The 26,929-nt window shown below is 42.3% G+C and overlaps 1 protein-coding gene across 20 annotated transcripts in view; it reads left to right on the forward strand.

Moving 5' to 3' along the window:
- Positions 1-26,929, forward strand: part of NCOR1 (nuclear receptor corepressor 1) — a 1,907,529-nt gene that overhangs the window by 161,362 nt on the left and 1,719,238 nt on the right. For all 20 annotated transcript variants that reach the window (XM_086955042.1, XM_086955041.1, XM_086955040.1 and 17 more), the window contains exon 7: positions 9,154-9,267. In XM_086955042.1, the coding sequence (XP_086811168.1) occupies positions 9,154-9,267 (114 nt within the window). The remainder of the gene's footprint in view (positions 1-9,153; positions 9,268-26,929) is intronic.

The following is a 26,929-nucleotide window of genomic DNA, read 5'->3' on the forward strand; positions in this document are numbered from 1 at the left end:
TATATCTGGGAGTGTGATGCCCCCGTCGTACCACCCTTTCAATTTCGCTAGAGCTATTCACGGTGTACCTCCATCCTACAGTAGTGTGTGGACCTCTGACCCCATGCCATTAAAATATGAGTCGGGGATCCGGTATGGGCAGTTCTGTAGCAATTAAAGGAATCGCGGCAGAGCCAGCATCTTAAATAGGGCCGCTCGACTGAGTAGTGACAATGACCGCGACCTCCAATGTTTGACATCTTCACAAAGTCTTTTTAAGGGGACTGCTAGGTTCTTGTCATAAAACATTTGGGGGTTGGATGTAATAAAGATCCCCAAATACCCGAATCCTTCATAGGCCATTTCAATTTCACATCCTCTGGGAAGTCTAGGTGTGGGGCCATGCAGAACAAATAGCTCTGACTTAGTCCAATTAATAGCATATCCTGAATATTTGCCGAAATCTATGAATATATTTAGTAATTGTGTATGGAGGCATATGGGGATGCTAAATTGATTAGTATGTCATCTGCATACAATGAAATCCTGGCCTCATTGTCTTATTACCATTTGAGCCCCCGTAGAGCCACATCTCGTCTCACCCAAGATGCCAGTGGTTCTAGTAATGCGGCGAAAAGTAGGGGGGACAGGGGGCAGCCGTGTCTGGTCCCTCTATTAAGCTTAAATGTCCGGGATGTGCGGTTATTCAATCTCACCTGACCCCGTAACTCAGTGTAAAGCAGTCTGATCCACTTTATAAACTGCGGGTTAAAGCCTAGGCGAACCAGCACTTCAAAGAGATAGGGCCATTCTATAGAATCGAATGCCATATAGGCATCCAGCGACAGTATCACTGCGTCTTAGTCTATTCATTGCTGACATCCCAAAATATTGTGCACTCTGCAAATATTCAGTGCTGTGTTCCGTCCCAGCACAAAACCTGATTGATCTGCGTGAACCAATGAAGGGAGAACAGTACTCAGACAGACGCTAGTAGTTTCGTACAATTTTAGCCTCCGCTTTAATCAAGGAGATCGGCCTATAAGAGCTACAACTGTTCGCCGGTTTATGGATTACCACTATGGAAGCCAATTTTTGATCTCCAGGCAGAATCCCCTTCTCCAAGCTTTCTATGTACATATATTTAAGATGGGGTGCTACCCGTAGGGCCATCGATTTGAGGAACTCAATTAGAATCCCGTTGGGCCCCATTGCCTTCCCTGATTGGATGCTGAATATGGCTTTACAAATTTTGTCATCCAATATTTCTGTATCCAGCTCGGCCCGATCTTTATTTGATAATGAGGGTAAATATATGTCTGTCAGCAGCTGACGTAAGTCTTCAAATATATAGGTGGTGGAGGAGGAATACACCACTTCCAAATAATCCGCTAATGCCTTCGCTACCTCTTGGGGAATCGGAGATCAGTTTATTCTCGTTAACGGATAGTTCAGGTACGCACAATTCCCCTTGTTTCCCTTCTCTCTAGCCATGCAAGCAATTTCCCCGCTCGCTCTCCCAATTCGTAAACCCTATGACGGGTGTGAAGTATTTTCGCCCGAGTTTTTTCCTGTACCATAGTTTTATATTCAAGTTGCTAAATGGTTAAGCAGTGTGTGGTGGCCTCGCTAGGTGAGGAGTTATTCTGCATCTCTAGCTGTAGGAGCTCACTCTCTAATTGCAATAATTGCTGGTTATGTTGCCGGATATAGCCTGCCTTTAATGCCAGAGCATGCCACTTCAGCACCACTTTATAAGCTTCTCAAATAGTCTGCGCCGAGTCCACTAGCCTAGTTTTTGGGTAAAATAGCAGTCTGTCTGCTTAGTGACATCCTCCTTTGTCTGGGATCGTTAGGAGACACGGATTAATAATTATGGAGCAGCGCTGTCTCTTTTGGTTGAAGGGGAGTTCGAGCCATACTGGGGAATGATCCGAGATACCCCTTGGGAGGCCGCAAGGGTTTTGGAAGTGGCCAAGGTCTACCAAGGTCTACCAAGTGCGTAAGGAAGTATTTGATGCGGGACATACGGTTATGTGCGTTGGAGTAGTGGGGGTCATGTTTGGTTGTAGTGAACGCCATATTTCTGTCAGTCCCATGGCTTTTGAGTGCTATGGCGTGTTGGGGGTCGTCCAGGATACCTATCTATTGCGTCGTCTATAGTCCTATTAAGATCACCTCCCAATATTAATGTACCTTGTGGGAGATCGATCAAGATTTTGCCTAAATCACGAAGTGCCTCTTTTCCCAGTGCTGGCAGGAGATACACTGATAACACATTTATCAGTTTTCCCTCCCAGCTTGCCTCCAGCACAGTGTATCTTCTTTGTTGTTCAGCCCATGTATGAGTGGGCGGTAAAGCTATGTTCCTCTGCACTAGGGTCCCGTTGCCTCTGGAACCGGATGTAAACCCTGCGTGAACCAAAGGTTTATATCCCCACCTGTTGAGGGCCTTGCAATTATTACTCACTAGTTGAATCTCCTGCAGCAATATCTTGTGCAAGTCTCTTGAGGTATTGCAACACTAATCCCCACTTTATTTTCTCTCCCAATCCGTTTACAGTCCACATCGTAATGGACAATTTGGTTTCTATTGTGCTTTCCATGATACATCATCGTTAGGGACTGGCGAAACTCCTGCGGAAGTCACTGGAGGGGTGACGGCTCCTCCAGTAAGTTAGCAACCATCTTTATAAACTTAACCTGCATGTTTTTGAGGTTTTCACCAGCTCTTCTCTAATTTTTCTCTATACTGAGAAAGAATGGAAATTTACGCCTGACAAGGGCAGATTTAAAACTTCTTCCATGGTTGGAGAAAAAAGTGGTTGGAGGGAAAGTTAACTTGTAAATGGTCAACAGATTTTAGCATGAGCAAATATACACATTTTCTAGGAGTACAATTTCCTATCTACTTATTCAAATTCTTGTGAATTTATTACAGCCTTAAATCTGCACTATTGCAAGGACATATATAATGGGTATACTTTTGTGACTTTTTTTTTTAAAGAATTGGGCCCTGGCCCCAAATTAAGTCTGGTGCTAACCAAGCTCTTTTGGGGGTGGTGCTACTGCTCGAAGAGCCAGGTCTTGAGGAGCCTCCTGAAGGTAAGCAGGTCTTGGGTCTGCCGTAGATGGGTGGGGAGGGTGTTCCAGGTCTTGGCGGCGAGTGAGGACAAGGATCTGCCGCCCGGAGGTTGTTCGTTGGATGCGCGGCACGGCGGTCAGTGCGGAGCTGGCGTGTGGGGGTGTGGAAGTTGAGTCTGTTGTTCAGGTAGGCTGGTCCGGTGTTGTGGAGAGCCTTGTGTGCCTGCGTGAGGAGCTTGAAGGTGATCCTCTGGTTGGCGGGGAGCCAGTGCAGGGCTCAGGTGGGAGGAGGGGTGGCTACGGTGGGGGATGTGGAGGATCAGCCGGGCGGAGGCGTTTTGGTCGTCGCAGGTGCTTGGCCAGGATTCCTGCGTAGAGTGCGTTGCCAGAGTCCAGCCTGCTGCTGACGAGGGCTTGGGTCACCGTTCTTCTGGCTTCGGTCGGGATCCACTTGTAGATCCTGCGAAGCATGCGGAGGGTGTTGTAGCAGGAGGAGGAGATGGTGTTGACCTTTTGACATGGAGAGGGACGAGTCTAGGATGAATCCTAGGATGCGTGCGTGGTCCGTGGGTGTTGGAGCTGTTCCCAGGGTGGACGGCCACCAGGAGTCGTCCCACACAGAGGGGGTGGGGCCGAGGATGAGGTCTTCTTTCTTGTCTGAGTTCAGCTTCAGGTGGCTGTTTCTCATCCACTGGGCGACGGTCTTCAATCCCTCGTGGAGGTTGGTTTTGGCGATGTGTGTGTCCTTGGTGAGGGAGAGGATGAGCTGGGTATCGTCGGCGTATGAGATGATGTTCAGGTTGTGCTGGCGGGCCACTTGTGCGAGGGGGCCATGTAGACCTTGAACAGGGTCGGGCTTAGGGATGAGCCTTGGATTCGCCGCAGATGATGTCAGTGGCTTCGGAGCGGAAGGGTGGGAGGTGGACTCGCTGGGTTCTGCCGGAGAGGAAGGACGTGGTCCAGTCCAGGGCCTTCTTCTGGACTCCGGCTTCTTGGAGGCGTGTTCTTAGTGTGCAGTGGCAGACCGTGTCAAAGGCAGCTGACTGGTCCAGGAGAATGAGGGCAGAAATATCGCCGTTGTCTAGTTGGCGCCTGATGTCATCTGTGGCGGCGATGAGGGCTGCCTCGATGCTGTGGTTTAGTCTGAATCCGGACTGGGATGGGTTTAGAATGTTGTTGTCCTCGAGGTGGCGGGTCAGCTGTATGTTGGCGATTTTCTCTATGACCTTCGCCGGGAAGGTGAGCAGGGAGATGGACCAGAAGGTCTAGAGGTCTTTGGGGTCTGCCTTGGGCTTCTTGAGTAGGGCGTTGATTTTGGCGTGCTTCCAGCTCTCCGGGAATGTATCTTTGCAAATATTTGCACCTAACTGGAGAATATTATACGTAGCCTCCTATTAAAATTTGCAAACGTGTATTCGCATTTTTATACAATACCCACTGCTAGTCTTGCAGTCTGAGCTTACCCCATTTCTTTAGTGCGCTCACCCTAATAAAGGCTTTGCACTGAACTATCAATAAAATTTTGAACAGCATTAACAGATGGACACAAATATTATTTTGAATGTAGACCATGCACTTCCTTGAGCCATAATGTGGTACTGCAAATTGGTAGTGAAAGGGTTTGTGCTGCTGGAGGTAGGCCTACTTGACTCAAGCACAAAATAAACATGAAGCTTGTTCTCCTGGACCCTAAACAATATGTCCTGGGCATCGGGCTATAGGAATCCTTCACCCCTGTATTTCAGATGTTACAGTGATGTTATCAATGTTATAGGCTGTGTTAAGTAATGTAATATGGGAGATAATTGGCAGTGCATGTTGAGTGGGCAAGTTAATATTTTGTAGGGTGCAGGTTATAGTTGTGTCACTTGAGAAATATTACTGGTACATTTCAGTGGTTTTGTTCCTTAAAATGAAATTCTTTCTATTGTACTTAATGTTGAAAAGCAATAAAAGAAATGTAAACAAAAAAATTAAATTATTTAACTGACCTTTTCCTCCAATTATAACGCCTCTTTAATGTGAATATATGCAAATATTTTATATACAGACGCTGACACGTGAACTCCCTTTCTGTTATTGTTCATGACACTTCATAACTCAGTGGTCCCGATTTGCTTTATACTAGAACTATCTACATAAATAATACTCAACGGTTCTTGTTAGTTGAAGTTCTGTCCTGGAATTGAATTATATTAGCGCACCTCAAGAATTGTTAGTAAAATGTTTATTGTATGTCATACATAGCTTGCATGTTCATTTTTATACTATTTGCAGTGCTCTACAATGCGGTGGAAGGCTCATCATTTTTAGGTCTCGCCTGTTGTCGATGCGCATGCGCATCGAGCAAAGCGAGACTATTGCGAGTTATCCACTCTTTATCCACACTGCAAGGAATCGTGGCGATTCCTTGCAGTGCACGATAAATTTAAGGTCAATGCGCATGCGCATTGAGCTTATGCGCATGCGCATTGACCTTAAAAGTCACATGCGCGTGCACGTCCGTCGTGTTTTACCCGCTCCGCCCCCTCCCGCCGTGTCGCATTTCTCCTCCCCCTCCCCTCTCTTCCTTCCGTCTAACGCCTCTCCCCCTCTCCGCCCCCTCCCCTGCCCGCCGTGTTATTTGTTTATTTTACCCGCCGTGTCTCTGCTGCTTCCCCCTGTCCTGTCTCTCCTCCTCTCTCTCTCTATACCCTCCCCCTCCTCCCCACCACTCCCATCAAGTCCCTCTGGCCCTTCCCTCCTCCCCGGACCCCTCCTCCCCTGCCCCCTCCACCCTTTCTTGTTTGTTTTAAAGACTAGACTACGTTTACCTCAGAGCTGGCTCCAGCCCCTGATTAAATTGTTAGTGGTAAGTGAAGGCCAAAAATGCCGTAACCAGACTCTCTTTTAAACAAGCCGTTTTGTCATGCTGCGTCGACGATGATTTGGTGTATTAGGAAATTATTGTTAACAAACTAAACGGCCTCGCGGAGACGGGGCCAGCCCTGTGGAGTGTTTATACCCCTCTCCCAGGATTTCTCCTAAGACAACTGGCTTCTTTTCTTTTTATGGTTTGTTTTTACAAGGCTTGTTTTAACTGAGGCTTGGCGTGACGACCTAACGTTTGGGGTCAGAGGGACATTTACCAGGGGCATGTTGTGGTTGATAAAAGGCTCCACATTTCTGCAGTCGTGGGCTGTCTTGACAGACATATTGGCGGGGCATGGGCTTCGTTGAAGAAAGACACGATAAAGAGTTCGCATTGATAAAATAGCATTGACTGATATAAGCACCCTGCCCTGATAGATGCAATCTTTAGTTCCGTTGGATTCGTGTGTTCTGGTGTCTTCAGATAAGGCGAACTATCCCCCTCCCTACGAAAAATAAAACCGCAGAACATCTCCTGCCTTCGGTCTCCTCACAAGTTTGTTTATTTGAGCCGCACCGCCCCCTCCCGCCGTGTCGCATCTCTCCTCCCCCCTCCCCTCGCGCCGTGTCGCATTTCTCCTCCCCCCTCCCCTCTCTTCCCTCCATAAAATAAAGTAACTGCTGTACATTGTCCAGACTTAGAAAAACAAGGTGCACCTATAGTCATATTTTTATACTTTGTGCTCGGATGGGCAGTGCCAACACTCTACAACTGCTCACAGGAGAAACACCTAGACAGTGCTTCACAATCACGCCCTTTCCCCCATGTCCGGGAAGCCACTCGAACACCAACGCATTCACGTTATTCCTGCCACAATATTGTGTCCTCAAAACCTACTCACCCTCTGGTTGAAGGGAGTACAAAGTCTGATCATACACTTTGAACATATAGTCATTGTTTGGCTGCTGATGAACATCTGAATGAGCAATTATGTATATTTTACTTTCATGTCAATTTGCACCAGATTTGCACCAGATCCCGCTCCTGCCTTCGGTCTCCTCACAAGTTTGACCTGGGTCTTCTTGCTCTTTACTAAAATGGGAGATGTTTTCCTCCATAATCAGTGTATCTAAGGTGGAATCCTTTTTGCACTAAAGAGTACTTGTAGGCTGCAAGAAAAGAACATTTGGGAGCCCCTCATCTTGGTTCTGAGCACGTATTGAAACATTTGCTGGCGGTTTTGCATATGTAATTTAGGGTGACTGAGCTTCAAGAAAACTAAAGTATTCCGTGAAATTGTTGACTCTGTTTGGGAGTAATTCATAGAGGTGTCTCTCACTGGAGCTCATGGCTGAAAGAAAATAGAATGATACCACTTATGCCTTTCATGCATGGACAGTGTGCCCCCACGGCGGCTCGAGGTGCCAAGCCCCCAAACAGAAAAAAAGAGCGTGAACCCCTCACCCTCACTCACCCTCACCCCCTCACCCTCACTCACCCTCAACCCCTCACCCTCACTCACCCTCAACCCCTCACCCTCACTCACCCTCAACCCCTCACCCTCACTCACCCTCACCCTCACCTTCACTCACCCTCAACCCCTCACCCTCACTCACCCTCAACGCCTCACCCTCAATCACCCTCAACCCCTCACCCTCACCCACCTTCACTCACCCTCACTCACCCTCACTCACACTCACCCTCACTCACCCTCACCCACCCTCAACCCCTCATCCTCACTCACCCTCAACCCCTCACCCTCACTCACCCTCAACCCCTCACCCTCTCACCCTCACTCACCCCCACTCACCCTCAACCCCTCACCCTCACTCACCCTCACTCACTCTCAACCCCTCACCCACCCTCAACCCCTCACCCACCCTCAACCCCTCACCCACCCTCAACCCCTCACCCACCCTCAACCCCTCACCCACCCTCAACCCCTCACCCACCCTCAACCCCTCACCCTCAACCCCTCACCCTCAACCCCTCACCCTCAACCCCTCACCCTCAACCCCTCACCCTCAACCCCTCACCCTCAATCCCTCACCCACACTCACACTCACTCACACTCACCCACCCTCACCCTCACTCACACTCACCCACCCTCACTCACCCTCACTCACCTTCACCCTCACTCACCCTCAACCCCTCACCCACCCCCACTCACCCTCAACCCCTCAACCTCACTCACCCTCACCTTCACTCACCCTCAACCCCTCACCCTCACTCACCCTCAACGCCTCACCCTCAATCACCCTCAACACCTCACCCTCACCCACCTTCACTCACCCTCACTCACCCTCACTCACCCTCACCCTCACTCACCCTCACTCACACTCACCCTCACTCACACTCACCCTCACTCACCCTCACCCACCCTCAACCCCTCATCCTCACTCACCCTCAACCCCTCACCCTCACTCACCCTCAACCCCTCACCCTCACTCACCCTCAACCCCTCACCCTCACTCACCCTCACTCACCCCCACTCACCCTCAACCCCTCACCCTCACTCACCCTCACCCTCACTCACTCTCAACCCCTCACCCACCCTCAACCCCTCACTCACCCTCAACCCCTCACCCACCCTCAACCCCTCACTCACCCTCAACCCCTCACCCACCCTCAACCCCTCACCCTCAACCCCTCACCCACACTCACACTCACTCACTCACACTCACTCACACTCACCCACCCTCACTCACCCTCACTCACCTTCACCCTCACTCACCCTCAACGCCTCACCCTCACTCACCCCCACTCACCCTCAACCTCAACCCCTCACCCTCCCTCACCCTCACTCACCCTCAACCCCTCACCCTCACTCACCCTCAACCCCTCACCCTCACTCACCCTCAACCCCTCACCCTCAATCCCTCACCCTCACCCACACTCACCCCCACTCACCCTCACTCACACTCACCCACCCTCACTCACCCTCACCCTCACCCACCCTCACTCACCCTCACTCACCCTCACCCCCTCACCCTCAACCCCTCACCCACCCTCAACCCCTCACCCTCACTCACCCTCAACCCCTCACCCTTAACCCCTCACTCACCCTCACCCTCAACCCCTCAGCCTCACCCTCACTCACCCTCAACCCCTCACCCTCACTCACCCTCAACCTCATGCTAAAGATTTACAAAAAAACCCATAAACAATTCTAAAAGCACTAACTCTAATGCTGCGAGACCTATTGCATTTCTAATGCTTGTTTTTATTCTCTCCCTTAGCAACAGCTAGAAGAGGAAGCTGCTAAACCGCTTGAACCAGAGAAGCCGGTCTCCCCTCCACCAGTGGAACAGAAACACCGCAGTGTTGTCCAGATTATTTATGATGAAAATAGGGTAGGCCTGCCTTGACGCCTTTTTATATTTGTTAAGCTTAGCTCTACGTGCTATTCAGCCAGTAGAATATATACCTTTCTGTATCTTTCTACTTGGGAGCAACAATTTTGCCTTTTAGCTCACTGTACTTTACTGACAGTGTTTTAATGTAAGACTGATCAGTACAGCATGTTCACTTGAGTTACTATTTTGCATTGTGTTCTTCCTACGAGTAATTTACCTTGTTTATTTTCGTTTAAATTGATGATCTTAATAATTTAGCCAGTGAATATAATGAATAGTTATCATTTTATTTAGCAGTCAAGCAGTCTCGCCTTTGTCAGTACCCTAAATAGGGTGACCAGGCGTTCCCGTTTTGCCAGGACGGTTCCTGTTTTTAACCAGCTGTCCCAGCAAATTTCAAGAAATTTAGCTCATGTCCCGGTTTTTAGAGAGGGTCGACGGAAAACGGTAGGAGGTGTTTTTATGTTTTACAAAGCAGAGATAGTTAGCAGTTGTTTCAAGAAAGCAATTGAATTAAGAGGCAAGCTACTGGGCTTAAAACTTGCATTTTATATATGTTCTTACTGCCTGTTCTGTAATTCTCTGCTGAGGACCACTTTCATAGCTTGAAGTAAAATTGGAGTCCTTCTATTTTTGTGAAATGTCCCGGTTTTTGGCTTTAAAATTATGGTCACCCTAACCCTAAAGCACTTTCTAATTTGTAGGTGTACCATATTGAACTGTAAATGTAGTTTGCTACATTTGATATAAATCATGTCCTTAGCATTCTGCCAGTTTGGAGCCATGATTTCCTCAAATTCAGATCAACAATAATTCAAGTGATATCAGTTTGCTCAGCCGAATGTATTCACACTACTACTTAACACTTTTTCTCTATACTCTCCTACACTGTGCCGAGAGTAGCGGTCATTATTCCTTTCCCAACTAGTTTTCATTGTGTGCGCGCCTGCAGCCAAGACTAGAATCAGCTCGTCTAATTGAGGGCTGTCATTTATTTGGCACCCTCCAGATGAGCCACTAATAGTGTGGTTGTCATTAACGAACACACCTGGTTCCTGTTCTGTGCGCAGGGATTGAGCTCTCCTTTGCTTTTCTTGGTTTATCTTGTGCTTTTGATTGTACTTTCTTCAAAGAAATGTCATTCCTGTTCCTGCATGCCTTTTACAATGGGCTTGCAGCAGTGCATCAAATTTGGTTGTGTAAAGCAACTGTTGGTGGTTGAACCACATAAAAGCTGTTTCATGCCAGCAGTACCAGCATCTGGTGAATTATTTCTGTTACTCTAGAATTTAAGTGTCACTTAGTTTTCTCATGTCCATGCTCAATGAGGATTGGCTTAGTGAAGGAGACCTTGAAGTTTTTTATGAGACAGATGTGTTGTATCTCACCAAACATTCTACTTCCTCGTAATGTCTGTGCAGTGTGTAGAGTTTGTGATGTTATGATTTTCTTGTGGCTTTCCAGCTGTGGCTCATGCAGCCTGAGCGGGGAAGCTGGTAGTTGGTCTTGGCTGTGTCTGTTCAATAAATTTGCAATTTTGATATCCACTGGCTCCCGGGATTCTTTTCACTGGCAACATGATTCTCTACCACTTGCTCAACACCAGTCTATGTCCAGCACTACTTACACTCTTACAGCCAGTCTGCCGTAACACCTTTGAGGTGCCTCACTTCTGTGGCAACGAGCTGGGTAGATGTGTGGGGCAGTGCCTTTCGAGGTCTTTGAGAATTGGTGCTGCATATACATGCCTTCCTTGTTTTTACCCTTGTATTGCTGTGACATTCCCAAGACGATAGTTTGTTCCTCACTCTTTATGTTGTGAATGATGTGGTGTTGGCAAGTTGATTTGTGTGGGACATGAGTGACACCAAACTGTCAAAAAGTAGTTCAGTAGTTTTCTGCGTAGGTTACAGTGATGTTAGCATTTCATGCCGGAATAATCTGTTTTATAGGCAACCTATTGGGAGTCTCTATATGTTCTTTAGGATGTATTGTGCCTGACTGCTCTATGCAGTGCACAATGTACAAGCAGTCTCTGCGGTGTACAGCTGTTGCTAATATTGAAAATATACACAAACCTGTATGGACTTCTGACACTGCCAAGTAGAAACTCTTAGAACAACGCAGAATATTGTTTTGACTATTTTAGGCAAACATCTGGGCAAAGGCGATTCCTTTTTTTCTTTTTCTTTTAGGTTCATTTTGTTAAAATATTAAGTCAATGGGGACAAATTCCTGTGTTTAATTTGTTGCATTTTTCATTTGCTACACGTATATTTTCATTGAAGAAATGTTGGTGGTGGTACTACAGCCCTTTAAGAGTCTTGCAAAACGGTATATCCTGAGCTCATTTCACATTAGTCAAAGTCCTTAACAAATCAAACCCGAAAGGATCTTCTTTTTCTTCTTTGATTTCACAACACTTCTACAAAGCAAAAGGTTCTAGCCGCCAGGCGGCTAGAACCTTTTGCTTTGGAGAAGTGCTTTGGAGAGGTGTTGTGAAATAAAAGAAGAAAAAGAAGATCCTTTCGCGTTTGATTTGGTAAGGACTTTGACTAATGGTGAAATGAGCTCAGGATATACTGTTTTGTTGATCTAAATGGTATGATTATCATACCATCTGGTTAATGGAGGATGGCCGTTGCCTTATCCTTTGAGCTACCGATACTTGGATTAGTTTAACAGGTTCACAACTGTCACCCAGCCACCCTTTCTGTGTAGTAGCTTTAAGAGTCTTGGGTTGTGAAGGCATGAAAAATGCTTTTGAAGCTGTGGAATGGCAAATGTTTGCTCAAAATTTAAGCTAGCTTTATTGAATGCAATTGAGGTGTAAAAGGTAGAAAGGTCCTAAAACAATTAACCAAACTGGATATGGAAGTGAACAGTGATGTGTTAGGAGCGTGAACAGTTTAATTGATTGTTGGAGGTAAATTGTAAGGACAAGGTGACTGTTGTAGAGGAACATCTTTTTTCTCCCAAGAACTGCAGGGAAAAATAGTAGAGCAATATGTTTTTGTTTTTATCTATTCACATTAGTATTTTATTGTAAATGTAAAGATTTGGGTGAGGACATAATTAGACCACTTTATAACAGAACCAGCAATTTTAAAATGATAGAATAGAAGAAACAATTTTTAAGTATGTGTAATCGATGAATCACAAATATATAAACATTTTAATTCTGATGAGGGTGGTGAAACACACCTTATGAGTCTGTTAATGAAAACCAAGAGGATGGAATAAGATTGAGAATGATGAAAGGTTGGAAAGAGAGGCTTGGGTATGAGTAAAGAGATTTTAAAGTACAGTATTTTTAAGCATAAGAAAATGAGATTAGTAAAGTCAAAAGTCAGACTCACAGCTTTTATCAATTTTGCAGAAAATCAATACCAGTGTGCAATGCCTGTAATGTCTAACATTACTGTTGCAGAAAGAAAGTGTGCACACTGCACATCCTGGAGGTACATTTGTAGTGTAGTTCCTATATTCCCAATAGGCTCTGCGCATTGGATAAACCTAAACAGTAGTTTAGACGTAGGACTAAGGTTGACTAGGTCTCTACTGAATATGTTAGACTTAATTAGGTATTTGCAACATGTGAGACACTGGGGGGTCCCAATGTCTAAATGGTAACGTTTGGCACACTTTCACATGAACCTTAATGGTTCTGTTCTGGTCTACATGTATCCCAAAGTGATAATAATTCAAACAGTTTTTCTAGTTTCAAACAATCTTTGTTTATTCTTTCTTTGTCGTTCATTTAGATATCTTTCATTTCCAAGACATTTTTGGTTGTCATTTTCCATTTACCCAATGCATTTCGGGTCTATGGTGACCCTTCCTCGGGGGTCTCTAAAAAACCAAGAAAAAAGTCGCTGTCAGCCCTTAAACTTAAGTACAAGAACACATTTAACATTTATGCATAATACCCTGACTTCTTAAGTGAAAAAATAACTAAGTTTCACGAAATGACCTACATCATTGAACAGTATCACTGTTTATACCCAAGAACTAATGTTTAGATCAAAACTAATATTGATTATATGCTAGAAAATATGCCTGAACACCAAAAGCCTAAGTTAAAAAACATCATGAACGAAAAACGTAATAGCTATCCTATCAACATATGTCCTGTTATTCACTTTAACAACCGTTCTGTTTTCTCTCGTGTTCTACCAGCCATTCTGCTCGCGCTCGCGCTGTACTTACTGGAAACTGAACAACGTCCCTCGCTAACGTGCTCTCGGCAAATCCGCTGTTGCCTATCTTTCTGTGTGCCGCTATTTAAAGCTACCTGGACACTAATTGGCTCAATTCGCGATCACGTGATCGTTACATCGGACTATTGTTAAAGTCCTTATTTTTGCTAAAAAGTATATATTCATACATTTCAATCACTGTGTGAAAAGTAACTATTCAAGCAATAGATATTTAACGCACAAAAGATGGAATTACGAGGCATAATTTAATCGATCTTTTTGCGTTGCGTTTTCACTCAACTTAATTATATTTATGTTTGATTCGGCTGTCATATAAACAGTATGACTCTAATACTATGCGCTTACTGCAAGGAATTAAACAGATAATAAGAATTAATCAAAAATTACAAAGTAAATAAATAATGGTGTCGGCCATCTTGAATAGGGAAAGTTCTCATTCTTATTGTTATGCAGACGAGTAAGTTAGGCTTTTCATAGTCTCTTTATAAAAAGCAGGATAATTCTATCCTGTCATTCAGTCCATTTGGTTGTAGGCTACCCATTTTCTTTATCCAGAAGTATTCTGATCTTAATCTGGATTTTTGTGTATCTTTTTCAGGGTGTTCTTTGATGACTTCCAGTATTGTAAAACGCAGTTGTGCTACATTATGTCCTGCTTCCAGCCAATGTGTTGCCAATGTGGATTTCAGATTTTTCAGACGAATGTTACTTTTATGTTCAGTTATTCTTATCTTGATTTTCCTCTCCGTCTGTCCTATATACAATTTTCCACATGGACATTTGATTCCGTAAATGACATTCTTGGTGTCACAGGTTCCTGAGTGTAACAGGGTCACTTTTTTGCTTGTCATAGGGTGTGTAAACAAGTTTCCTATCATTACATTATTACAATGGATGCAATTTTCGCATCTCTGCATGCCTTTATGATTAGTCTCTTTTGATTCATTCTTCTTTTTTAACAGTTCTTTCAAATTTTTTGATCTGTTGTAGGCAAACGTAATCTTGTCAGCAAAAAGTGGTTTTAAATCTGGTTCACTGGCGATAAGGACCCAGTGTTTTTTCATGATGTTAACAATTTTAGCTGATTGTAGAGAATGTTTCAGGACACATACTGTTTTCTGTGTATCTCCTCTTGGTTTTGTGACTAGTAGTGATTCCCTCTGCATCTTCAGAACTTTGATTTTTGATTCTTCTAGTAATGGTGTGGGATAACCTCTGTCTTTGTATTTTTGGATCTGTTTGTTGATGGTGGAGAGCAGATCTTGTGGGTCAGATGTGATTCTCTTTTGACGAATGAATTGGGATATTGGAAGATGTTTTTTAAGTGAAAAGTGGTGAAAGCTTTCATAGTGTAAGCCACTGTTTCTGTCCGTTTCTTTTAAGTGTACACTGGTTCTCAATTTATTCTGTTCAAGATGAATTTTTACATCTAGGAACGCCAGTTCCTTCTGGTCCATTTGATAAGTGAATTTAATCCGGTCGTGTACATCATTCAATCTCTGAATATTCCTGATCAATGTTTCTTTCTTGCCTTTCCATATCAGGAAGATATCGTCGATATACCTTTTAAATATCATGATTCCCGTTGTCCAATTTGAATTCTCAATTATATGGTCATGCTCGAATTTGGCCATAAAGGTGTTCGCGTAGGACGGAGCCCCCGCAAAACCCATAGAGGTTCCACTGCATTGTTCATAAAAATCGCCTTCCCAATTGAAGTAACTATGTAGCAGAGCAAACTGTAGTAGTTCGAGCATTAGAGTTTTTTCTCCTCCATGTATTTCATTGTTGAGTAGGCACCATTCCATAGCCTCAATGCCCTCCCTGTGTGGGATTGAAGTGTACAAGGCTGTCACATCTATAGAACATAACCATATCTCATCGTCATCTGGAATGTGTATTGTAGATAGCATGTTCAAAAATGCGGTGGTGTCTTTTATATGTGTGCTCCATTTTTGGACTAAAGGCTGTAAGAACCAATCTAGGTATTGACCCAGTGGTTCTGATAGTGATCCACAAGCTGAAACTATGGGTCTGAAAGGAGGTTTTTGGAGGTCCTTATGCACCTTTGGGAGCATATAGAATTGAGGTCTTCTGGGATGTTTAATCTGAAGGAATTGATATGTTTTCACTGTAATCCACTTCATTTCTAAGGCTTTGTCTAGAATGATTTTCAGTGTTTTTTTGAAAATTTCTGTCGGATCCTGTGTTAACTTGTGGTAAATGTTTTCATCTTGCAGATGAGCTTGTACGCTTTCCTTATAGTAGGTGGTATCCATCACTACTATCGCTCCCCCTTTATCCGCCTTCGTTATGGTGATGTCATCAGAGTTTCTCAAAGTTTGTAGAACTTGCCATTCTCTTCTCGAAAAATTACTGGTGGTGCTGTCAGAGTACTTGATTTTCTGAATTTCAGTTGTAACAATCCGTTCATAAGCATCAATTGTTTTATGAGAAGTTGGAGCACAAAATGTGCTTTTGGGTTTAAATTCTTTTAACTCTGTGTCTGGTCTTTCACTTGGTGGTAAATTATTGAAAAAGTTTTTAAGTCTGAGATTCCGTAGGAATTTATAGATTGATATTTCTGTTTCTTGGGCATTCGAACTGTATCTTGGCACAAACGTGAGACCTTTGTTTAGTACCTTGGTTTGATCATCCGTAAGTTGTGTCTCTGATATATTAATGACTAGGTTGGTTTCGTTTTTTTTGATCTCAGTTCTCTCTCTGCAATGGTTTCTTTGACTTGTGTCTTTTCTTTTTCTTTTTCCCCTCCTTGTTTTTGGAGCTCCGTTGTGCTTGTTGAGGGTGCATTGTTTGCCGCCGGGCTGATGTCTAAAAAAGACACCTTGTCTTGTTGATCCTTGCGTCTATCCTTGGATATAGGTCTCCTGCTTTGTACCGTATCTGAATCTGATACCATGCTTTCTTGAGACGAACTTACGTTAGTTTGTGGTTGTTGCCACTTCCTCTGATTATAAACCTCTGCCCAACTGTACACTTCTTCTAGTTTATAATCTATTGTGTCTCTTCGATATTTTTTAATTTTCCTCTCTTCAATCTCTTTTGCATATCTTTCGAGTTTTTTATTGACTTCTTCTAGTGTCGCATCAAGTTCTTCAAATTGATTCAATTCAGTTTTTACTTTGGCAAGTTCATCTTCAAGTGCTCTAAGTTCTTTCGCTAGCTCTTCCACTATCAGCAAAATGAGGTCCAAACTGCATTTATTCAAAATTTGATACCATTTTGTTAGGAAAGCCTTATTATTCCTGCATAACATAGGTTTGAGTGCTATTCTTAAACCTCTAGGGATTCGTTGATTCCTGTGATAATGTATCAAGGTTGTTGCGTGTAGTCTTTGATTTATTTCGCGTTTGCTTACGTTTTCAAGTTGTTTTATCAGTTGCATTACCGTGCTTGGTTGTGGGCTGAAGGCTCTAGTCTCCTTGATCAAACTGTAAATACCTTCTGCTTCTTCTGCGGTATATACCAAAGTTTCCGCTTTGTTTGTAGTTATTTGAGCTATCTCTTCTAAATTCATCTTTGCGGTGCTTGGATGGAAGGTAGACTTGGTTTATAAATGTATCGTGATAGGGTCCATCTAGCACTCTTACTTCTCAATTTCCTTTTTGACTCTTTAATCTTTTCGTTGTTTGTGCACCGTTACCTTAGTGTTTTAGCCTAAAAACACTTTTTATAAACTTGCAACATGTGAGACACTGGGGGGTCCCAATGTCTAAATGGTAACGTTTGGCACACTTTCACATGAACCTTAATGGTTCTGTTCTGGTCTACATGTATCCCAAAGTGATAATAATTCAAACAGTTTTTCTAGTTTCAAACAATCTTTGTTTATTCTTTCTTTGTCGTTCATTTAGATATCTTTCATTTCCAAGACATTTTTGGTTGTCATTTTCCATTTACCCAATGCATTTCGGGTCTATGGTGACCCTTCCTCGGGGGTCTCTAAAAAACCAAGAAAAAAGTCGCTGTCAGCCCTTAAACTTAAGTACAAGAACACATTTAACATTTATGCATAATACCCTGACTTCTTAAGTGAAAAAATAACTAAGTTTCACGAAATGACCTACATCATTGAACAGTATCACTGTTTATACCCAAGAACTAATGTTTAGATCAAAACTAATATTGATTATATGCTAGAAAATATGCCTGAACACCAAAAGCCTAAGTTAAAAAACATCATGAACGAAAAACGTAATAGCTATCCTATCAACATATGTCCTGTTATTCACTTTAACAACCGTTCTGTTTTCTCTCGTGTTCTACCAGCCATTCTGCTCGCGCTCGCGCTGTACTTACTGGAAACTGAACAACGTCCCTCGCTAACGTGCTCTCGGCAAATCCGCTGTTGCCTATCTTTCTGTGTGCCGCTATTTAAAGCTACCTGGACACTAATTGGCTCAATTCGCGATCACGTGATCGTTACATCGGACTATTGTTAAAGTCCTTATTTTTGCTAAAAAGTATATATTCATACATTTCAATCACTGTGTGAAAAGTAACTATTCAAGCAATAGATATTTAACGCACAAAAGATGGAATTACGAGGCATAATTTAATCGATCTTTTTGCGTTGCGTTTTCACTCAACTTAATTATATTTATGTTTGATTCGGCTGTCATATAAACAGTATGACTCTAATACTATGCGCTTACTGCAAGGAATTAAACAGATAATAAGAATTAATCAAAAATTACAAAGTAAATAAATAATGGTGTCGGCCATCTTGAATAGGGAAAGTTCTCATTCTTATTGTTATGCAGACGAGTAAGTTAGGCTTTTCATAGTCTCTTTATAAAAAGCAGGATACCAAACGTTACCATTTAGACATTGGGACCCCCCAGTGTCTCACATGTTGCAAGTTTATAAAAAGTGTTTTTAGGCTAAAACACTAAGGTAACGGTGCACAAACAACGAAAAGATTAAAGAGTCAAAAAGGAAATTGAGAAGTAAGAGTGCTAGATGGACCCTATCACGATACATTTATAAACCAAGTCTACCTTCCATCCAAGCACCGCAAAGATGAATTTAGAAGAGATAGCTCAAATAACTACAAACAAAGCGGAAACTTTGGTATATACCGCAGAAGAAGCAGAAGGTATTTACAGTTTGATCAAGGAGACTAGAGCCTTCAGCCCACAACCAAGCACGGTAATGCAACTGATAAAACAACTTGAAAACGTAAGCAAACGCGAAATAAATCAAAGACTACACGCAACAACCTTGATACATTATCACAGGAATCAACGAATCCCTAGAGGTTTAAGAATAGCACTCAAACCTATGTTATGCAGGAATAATAAGGCTTTCCTAACAAAATGGTATCAAATTTTGAATAAATGCAGTTTGGACCTCATTTTGCTGATAGTGGAAGAGCTAGCGAAAGAACTTAGAGCACTTGAAGATGAACTTGCCAAAGTAAAAACTGAATTGAATCAATTTGAAGAACTTGATGCGACACTAGAAGAAGTCAATAAAAAACTCGAAAGATATGCAAAAGAGATTGAAGAGAGGAAAATTAAAAAATATCGAAGAGACACAATAGATTATAAACTAGAAGAAGTGTACAGTTGGGCAGAGGTTTATAATCAGAGGAAGTGGCAACAACCACAAACTAACGTAAGTTCGTCTCAAGAAAGCATGGTATCAGATTCAGATACGGTACAAAGCAGGAGACCTATATCCAAGGATAGACGCAAGGATCAACAAGACAAGGTGTCTTTTTTAGACATCAGCCCGGCGGCAAACAATGCACCCTCAACAAGCACAACGGAGCTCCAAAAACAAGGAGGGGAAAAAGAAAAAGAAAAGACACAAGTCAAAGAAACCATTGCAGAGAGAGAACTGAGATCAAAAAAAACGAAACCAACCTAGTCATTAATATATCAGAGACACAACTTACGGATGATCAAACCAAGGTACTAAACAAAGGTCTCACGTTTGTGCCAAGATACAGTTCGAATGCCCAAGAAACAGAAATATCAATCTATAAATTCCTACGGAATCTCAGACTTAAAAACTTTTTCAATAATTTACCACCAAGTGAAAGACCAGACACAGAGTTAAAAGAATTTAAACCCAAAAGCACATTTTGTGCTCCAACTTCTCATAAAACAATTGATGCTTATGAACGGATTGTTACAACTGAAATTCAGAAAATCAAGTACTCTGACAGCACCACCAGTAATTTTTCGAGAAGAGAATGGCAAGTTCTACAAACTTTGAGAAACTCTGATGACATCACCATAACGAAGGCGGATAAAGGGGGAGCGATAGTAGTGATGGATACCACCTACTATAAGGAAAGCGTACAAGCTCATCTGCAAGATGAAAACATTTACCACAAGTTAACACAGGATCCGACAGAAATTTTCAAAAAAACACTGAAAATCATTCTAGACAAAGCCTTAGAAATGAAGTGGATTACAGTGAAAACATATCAATTCCTTCAGATTAAACATCCCAGAAGACCTCAATTCTATATGCTCCCAAAGGTGCATAAGGACCTCCAAAAACCTCCTTTCAGACCCATAGTTTCAGCTTGTGGATCACTATCAGAACCACTGGGTCAATACCTAGATTGGTTCTTACAGCCTTTAGTCCAAAAATGGAGCACACATATAAAAGACACCACCGCATTTTTGAACATGCTATCTACAATACACATTCCAGATGACGATGAGATATGGTTATGTTCTATAGATGTGACAGCCTTGTACACTTCAATCCCACACAGGGAGGGCATTGAGGCTATGGAATGGTGCCTACTCAACAATGAAATACATGGAGGAGAAAAAACTCTAATGCTCGAACTACTACAGTTTGCTCTGCTACATAGTTACTTCAATTGGGAAGGCGATTTTTATGAACAATGCAGTGGAACCTCTATGGGTTTTGCGGGGGCTCCGTCCTACGCGAACACCTTTATGGCCAAATTCGAGCATGACCATATAATTGAGAATTCAAATTGGACAACGGGAATCATGATATTTAAAAGGTATATCGACGATATCTTCCTGATATGGAAAGGCAAGAAAGAAACATTGATCAGGAATATTCAGAGATTGAATGATGTACACGACCGGATTAAATTCACTTATCAAATGGACCAGAAGGAACTGGCGTTCCTAGATGTAAAAATTCATCTTGAACAGAATAAATTGAGAACCAGTGTACACTTAAAAGAAACGGACAGAAACAGTGGCTTACACTATGAAAGCTTTCACCACTTTTCACTTAAAAAACATCTTCCAATATCCCAATTCATTCGTCAAAAGAGAATCACATCTGACCCACAAGATCTGCTCTCCACCATCAACAAACAGATCCAAAAATACAAAGACAGAGGTTATCCCACACCATTACTAGAAGAATCAAAAATCAAAGTTCTGAAGATGCAGAGGGAATCACTACTAGTCACAAAACCAAGAGGAGATACACAGAAAACAGTATGTGTCCTGAAACATTCTCTACAATCAGCTAAAATTGTTAACATCATGAAAAAACACTGGGTCCTTATCGCCAGTGAACCAGATTTAAAACCACTTTTTGCTGACAAGATTACGTTTGCCTACAACAGATCAAAAAATTTGAAAGAACTGTTAAAAAAGAAGAATGAATCAAAAGAGACTAATCATAAAGGCATGCAGAGATGCGAAAATTGCATCCATTGTAATAATGTAATGATAGGAAACTTGTTTACACACCCTATGACAGGCAAAAAAGTGACCCTGTTACACTCAGGAACCTGTGACACCAAGAATGTCATTTACGGAATCAAATGTCCATGTGGAAAATTGTATATAGGACAGACGGAGAGGAAAATCAAGATAAGAATAACTGAACATAAAAGTAACATTCGTCTGAAAAATCTGAAATCCACATTGGCAACACATTGGCTGGAAGCAGGACATAATGTAGCACAACTGCGTTTTACAATACTGGAAGTCATCAAAGAACACCCTGAAAAAGATACACAAAAATCCAGATTAAGATCAGAATACTTCTGGATAAAGAAAATGGGTAGCCTACAACCAAATGGACTGAATGACAGGATAGAATTATCCTGCTTTTTATAAAGAGACTATGAAAAGCCTAACTTACTCGTCTGCATAACAATAAGAATGAGAACTTTCCCTATTCAAGATGGCCGACACCATTATTTATTTACTTTGTAATTTTTGATTAATTCTTATTATCTGTTTAATTCCTTGCAGTAAGCGCATAGTATTAGAGTCATACTGTTTATATGACAGCCGAATCAAACATAAATATAATTAAGTTGAGTAAAAACGCAACGCAAAAAGATCGATTAAATTATGCCTCGTAATTCCATCTTTTGTGCGTTAAATATCTATTGCTTGAATAGTTACTTTTCACACAGTGATTGAAATGTATGAATATATACTTTTTAGCAAAAATAAGGACTTTAACAATAGTCCGATGTAACGATCACGTGATCGCGAATTGAGCCAATTAGTGTCCAGGTAGCTTTAAATAGCGGCACACAGAAAGATAGGCAACAGCGGATTTGCCGAGAGCACGTTAGCGAGGGACGTTGTTCAGTTTCCAGTAAGTACAGCGCGAGCGCGAGCAGAATGGCTGGTAGAACACGAGAGAAAACAGAACGGTTGTTAAAGTGAATAACAGGACATATGTTGATAGGATAGCTATTACGTTTTTCGTTCATGATGTTTTTTAACTTAGGCTTTTGGTGTTCAGGCATATTTTCTAGCATATAATCAATATTAGTTTTGATCTAAACATTAGTTCTTGGGTATAAACAGTGATACTGTTCAATGATGTAGGTCATTTCGTGAAACTTAGTTATTTTTTCACTTAAGAAGTCAGGGTATTATGCATAAATGTTAAATGTGTTCTTGTACTTAAGTTTAAGGGCTGACAGCGACTTTTTTCTTGGTTTTTTAGAGACCCCCGAGGAAGGGTCACCATAGACCCGAAATGCATTGGGTAAATGGAAAATGACAACCAAAAATGTCTTGGAAATGAAAGATATCTAAATGAACGACAAAGAAAGAATAAACAAAGATTGTTTGAAACTAGAAAAACTGTTTGAATTATTATCACTTTGGGATACATGTAGACCAGAACAGAACCATTAAGGTTCATGTGAAAGTGTGCCAAACGTTACCATTTAGACATTGGGACCCCCCAGTGTCTCACATGTTGCAAGTTTATAAAAAGTGTTTTTAGGCTAAAACACTAAGGTAACGGTGCACAAACAACGAAAAGATTAAAGAGTCAAAAAGGAAATTGAGAAGTAAGAGTGCTAGATGGACCCTATCACGACTTAATTAGGTATGCCAGCTAGCTCAGAGGTCACTAGCTCGAATGAACCGGGAGGAGTTAACTTCCCTGAGACAAGAAGGGATTAGCTTCTGACGACCGTATAAACATGACAACTTTGCTCCCTCCAGAATAAGGAGTATATCTCCAGAGTTGTGTGAAAACAATAGATATCTATTTCACTCAGTCAATCGTGCATACTTAGTTTCACCAGAGTGCAGAGAAATAGAGAGACGGGCATTTTCAATAAAAGGTGTTATTTATTGAGCAGTCTTCTTTCTCATGCAAGAGAAGTTAATTGCCACAATTGCAATACTTGTCATAAAGTAAAGTGCGTACAGTAAAAGGAGTATTATGAAATAATACTGTAAAAGCATTGATATGGTTTCTGAGCCATATGATACTTAAAACTGATAAAATATATACAATACATACAAAGATAAAAGTTTGACTGAACGTACTCCACTGGTGCTTCTAAATTACGCCTACCCCGGTGTACCTAACCTAAGCCCAGTACGTGGGAAGGAGTAAGGGAGTTGCAGTTTAAGTTAAGTTAGTTTTGCCAAGAATCTGACTCAAGAATTCTCTAAGGGTCTAATCGGCTCCGTACCTTGGTTTTAGAATGAAGGAGGTCTTGTATCTCGTTCTCAGGACTCGATCTCCCAGTAACCCGCAAGGGTGACTGAAAACACTAGAGCTGGATTTTCTCGGCAGGAGAAAAGACAGCGTCTTTCTCAGTGCGTCAAATGGGAGGGTCGGCTTCCTTCGGCACTCGCATCAGCTGGGCTTTGGGTAAGAAGATAGCCGCTCTGCTCCAAACCACTGTGTGTTGCTTAAGACAAATGCTGGTATATTTATACCTGGAAGGTGCCGTGTTTGACGTAAGGTTGGACATAAGACGTCAATAAGAACTGGCAGTTCTTTCAGGACTCGCAGGAGTTCTAGGACAAATCAAAACAAAAGCAGGGGGAATTCCCGAGCTGCTGGAGGTTTGGTTTGTTTAAAGAACGCGTTGTACTTTCTAGGAGTCTAAGGAAGTAGCCAATGCAGTCCAAATGCGGCAAGGCTATTACTAAATATGGATATGATTCTTATGCCTTTATAAGGATATGATTTGTTATAACCACATAAGGGCATAAATCGGGAATATTTAATTGGGGTCCTAGATACGTTCACAACACATTATCATGCCAGCAGCTTATTTCTGGTGTAGGCGGGACAGCTTTGCACAGATAATTTTGCCGCCGACCAGCCATTCTGAAAAAGCACTCTGATTAATACCACATATGTGGATGCCTTTCCCACATCCCAGCGCCTCAATCTCCCAGCCATTGTAGCTGCTTTGGGGGAGGTAGTAGAGTAAATACACAAGCCTGTTTATTCATATCTACGCAACATACTTTGTGTTCACAAACATCCATCCGTCTTGTGCTCTGTGTCTATCAACCATATTCTGTATGCAAGTAATCAACATTGTATCAGATGGATTTTTGTTCATTGCGATCGAGCTGTTGATTAAACCCAAACCACATCAACTGAGTGCACAACAAAATATTCAGACTGTTTCTGCTTGCAGGTATATATGGAGACCAGGAAAGGACATGACAACAAAAGGAATATTTTGATGGATACTTCTAACCAATATCTGTTGAATATTGTAGCAGATTTCCTGTGCGCCGATATTAGCGCAGTGTGGATATGTGCTGACTCCAGACCGCCCTGGAAATACTGGAGAGAGACTTATGTGAACGCCACCCCTGTGCGCAGACATCACCTCCTTTCTTTGTGCCTCTTCTAACACGTAACTGAGTCTATCTTCAGAAGACTCCAAAAACGTTGTGAGTGGGCTAGGGAAGGAAATCCCTAATGTAAACTGGAGGAAACTGATGTTAGTCACTGACCTGCACGGGACATGCCGTTTGTTCCTGAGCTCTGGGTATGACACAGTTGTGTGATAAATGTACCTTAATGCACCCAACAGCATTTCGATATTAGTAGGTAAGTTGTATGTTGTCGAACACAAGGAGTTAGTCTTTGGTCAGCTTTGGCTTAGCGGTCCTAGGTGACCAATTTTGAGGTACTAGTTTACAAATGTGATCCATGTTGTCATGGAACCTGACTCGAACACAGTGCCTTAATCACTTCTCAACTATCAGCAGAGGATCCATTTGCCTTTGTTTCTGACTCTAATCCTGTGCCTGAGCAGGGTGCACCTCATGATTCTGATAATGACAGTGAAGCGCCCCCCGCCTTCCCCACCCATTATACTGATGATACCTTAACTTTGGTTTACAGAATGCCAGAGGCCTTGACTCACCACATGGGCCAACAGTGCAACAAAGTGCCTCATTTGCAGTGGTGGTTTGTAGGGCATCCAAAGTACTAGAATTACATCTGCTTTCAGCGTAAAACAAATATTTCAAGAGACCGTTTTGCAGCCTCGGACCATAACATCTTAGACGTTGTTCCAATTTAATGATACCCTCACCGATGCTTTGATGGCTAACAGGCCAAAACCATTTTTTTGTCTGTTCGTTTGTTGTAAAGTATCAAGATGAGACCGGCCTGCTCTCTGCGATCCAAATTTCTTCACCAAGCCCCCCTACTCCGGAGTGTCTATTTGTACACACCTTGACCAATAAGGTGAACCCTAATTCATTTCTGACCAATCCCCTGGGTATCCGGTCACTTAGATCCATAAACGCAGGCTTATCTGTTCGGCATATACATATATGCTGTTTGGGACATGGCCAGTGAAATCTTGCTGGTGGTCCCTGAGGCCAATATCTCCCAGACTAGCCAAAAGTGGCAGGACACAGCCCAGTAAGTTATAAGTGCAGGCTGGGATACCTTGAACTACATTAACTGGACATTCAGTTCCAGTTTTGTGCTTCGTAGACATAACTGGGTGAAGTTATCCAAATTCTCTGGTGATTTACAGGCATTGCTAATGGATTTGCCCTTCAAAGCTTGCCTCAAGGCTGACTGTTTTGAAACACTTTAACGACAACAGAGCTGCTTCCGTAGGGCTGTTGAGTCCTACAAAACAGTTTCCTCACCAGTTCTGGAAATGTAGGATATATTCAAAAGGGCTGCCAAATAAGCAAATACCATGTTCTCTGTCACTGATGAAGTAGGCTGCCACGTCTTTTGTTACCGTAGATGCAGAACTGGCAGACTGTACGTAGGCCAGGAGTGACCGCAGTCCTCAAACTCCTCTTCCAATGCTACAACAGCCAACACACCTCTTCAGTTTGCCCTCAGTAGCACATGCACCACCAGCACTTCCTGCCTTTGATGATCCATTATGTCCAATAGATGGGTCAAAGTGTTCAAAAAGCCTGCACCCTTCCTGCTCTCTCCTTCACCCAATATTCCTTCCACAACACAATAAATTTCAGAATAGCAGTGTGGGCTGAGAGAGCTGTTGGCAATGTAAATAACAATGCCATTTATTTATAAGTAAACAAAAAAAAATGTCATGAGCAATGCCAATAGCTCTAACTTTTCCAAAGGCGAAACCATTGCATTGTAAATGCTTGTTGCTAGCTGGAATGAAGTGCACCTAGTACCAAAGTGTTTTAAAACTGAATGTGAAAATGTGATATTAAAATATACTAGAGAGAATGTATTGTAAGACAACCGGAGCATCACCAGAGATGTGAAACAAATGAGATTTGTGATAAATAATTTCAAAGTAAATGATTGCATGCCTATTAACTTGGGTGCGAGACTAAGTAAAGGAGAGTCCAAATTGTCTGCTCCAAGAAGTATGTGTTTGACAACACTGTTTTTAGATGATGATGACGACGACAATGGTTGTGGTGGTGATATGTGGCAAGGTAGGAGAGTGATAGCTGTTGAAAGGGGGTTTGATTGTATGACATTAGGAGGAACCGAAATTGTTAGATGGCAACGGTGGGTTGAAGTAATGAAAAGAATAGTTGTCACAAGTTAAATAACTTTTTGAAAACAAATGAAAATTAGGTTAACTTTATTGAATATATTTTTATTCTTTAGTTATTGGGAAAGGTGAATGTATTACCTCCAAAGTATTAATCCACATAATGCCTATATACTGGGTAGAATTGGGAATCTTGTTAGTTTCAGCT

This window comes from Lissotriton vulgaris, chromosome 2_1 (assembly GCF_964263255.1).
Source record: "Lissotriton vulgaris chromosome 2_1, aLisVul1.2, whole genome shotgun sequence".
NCBI lineage: Eukaryota > Metazoa > Chordata > Amphibia > Caudata > Salamandridae > Lissotriton > Lissotriton vulgaris.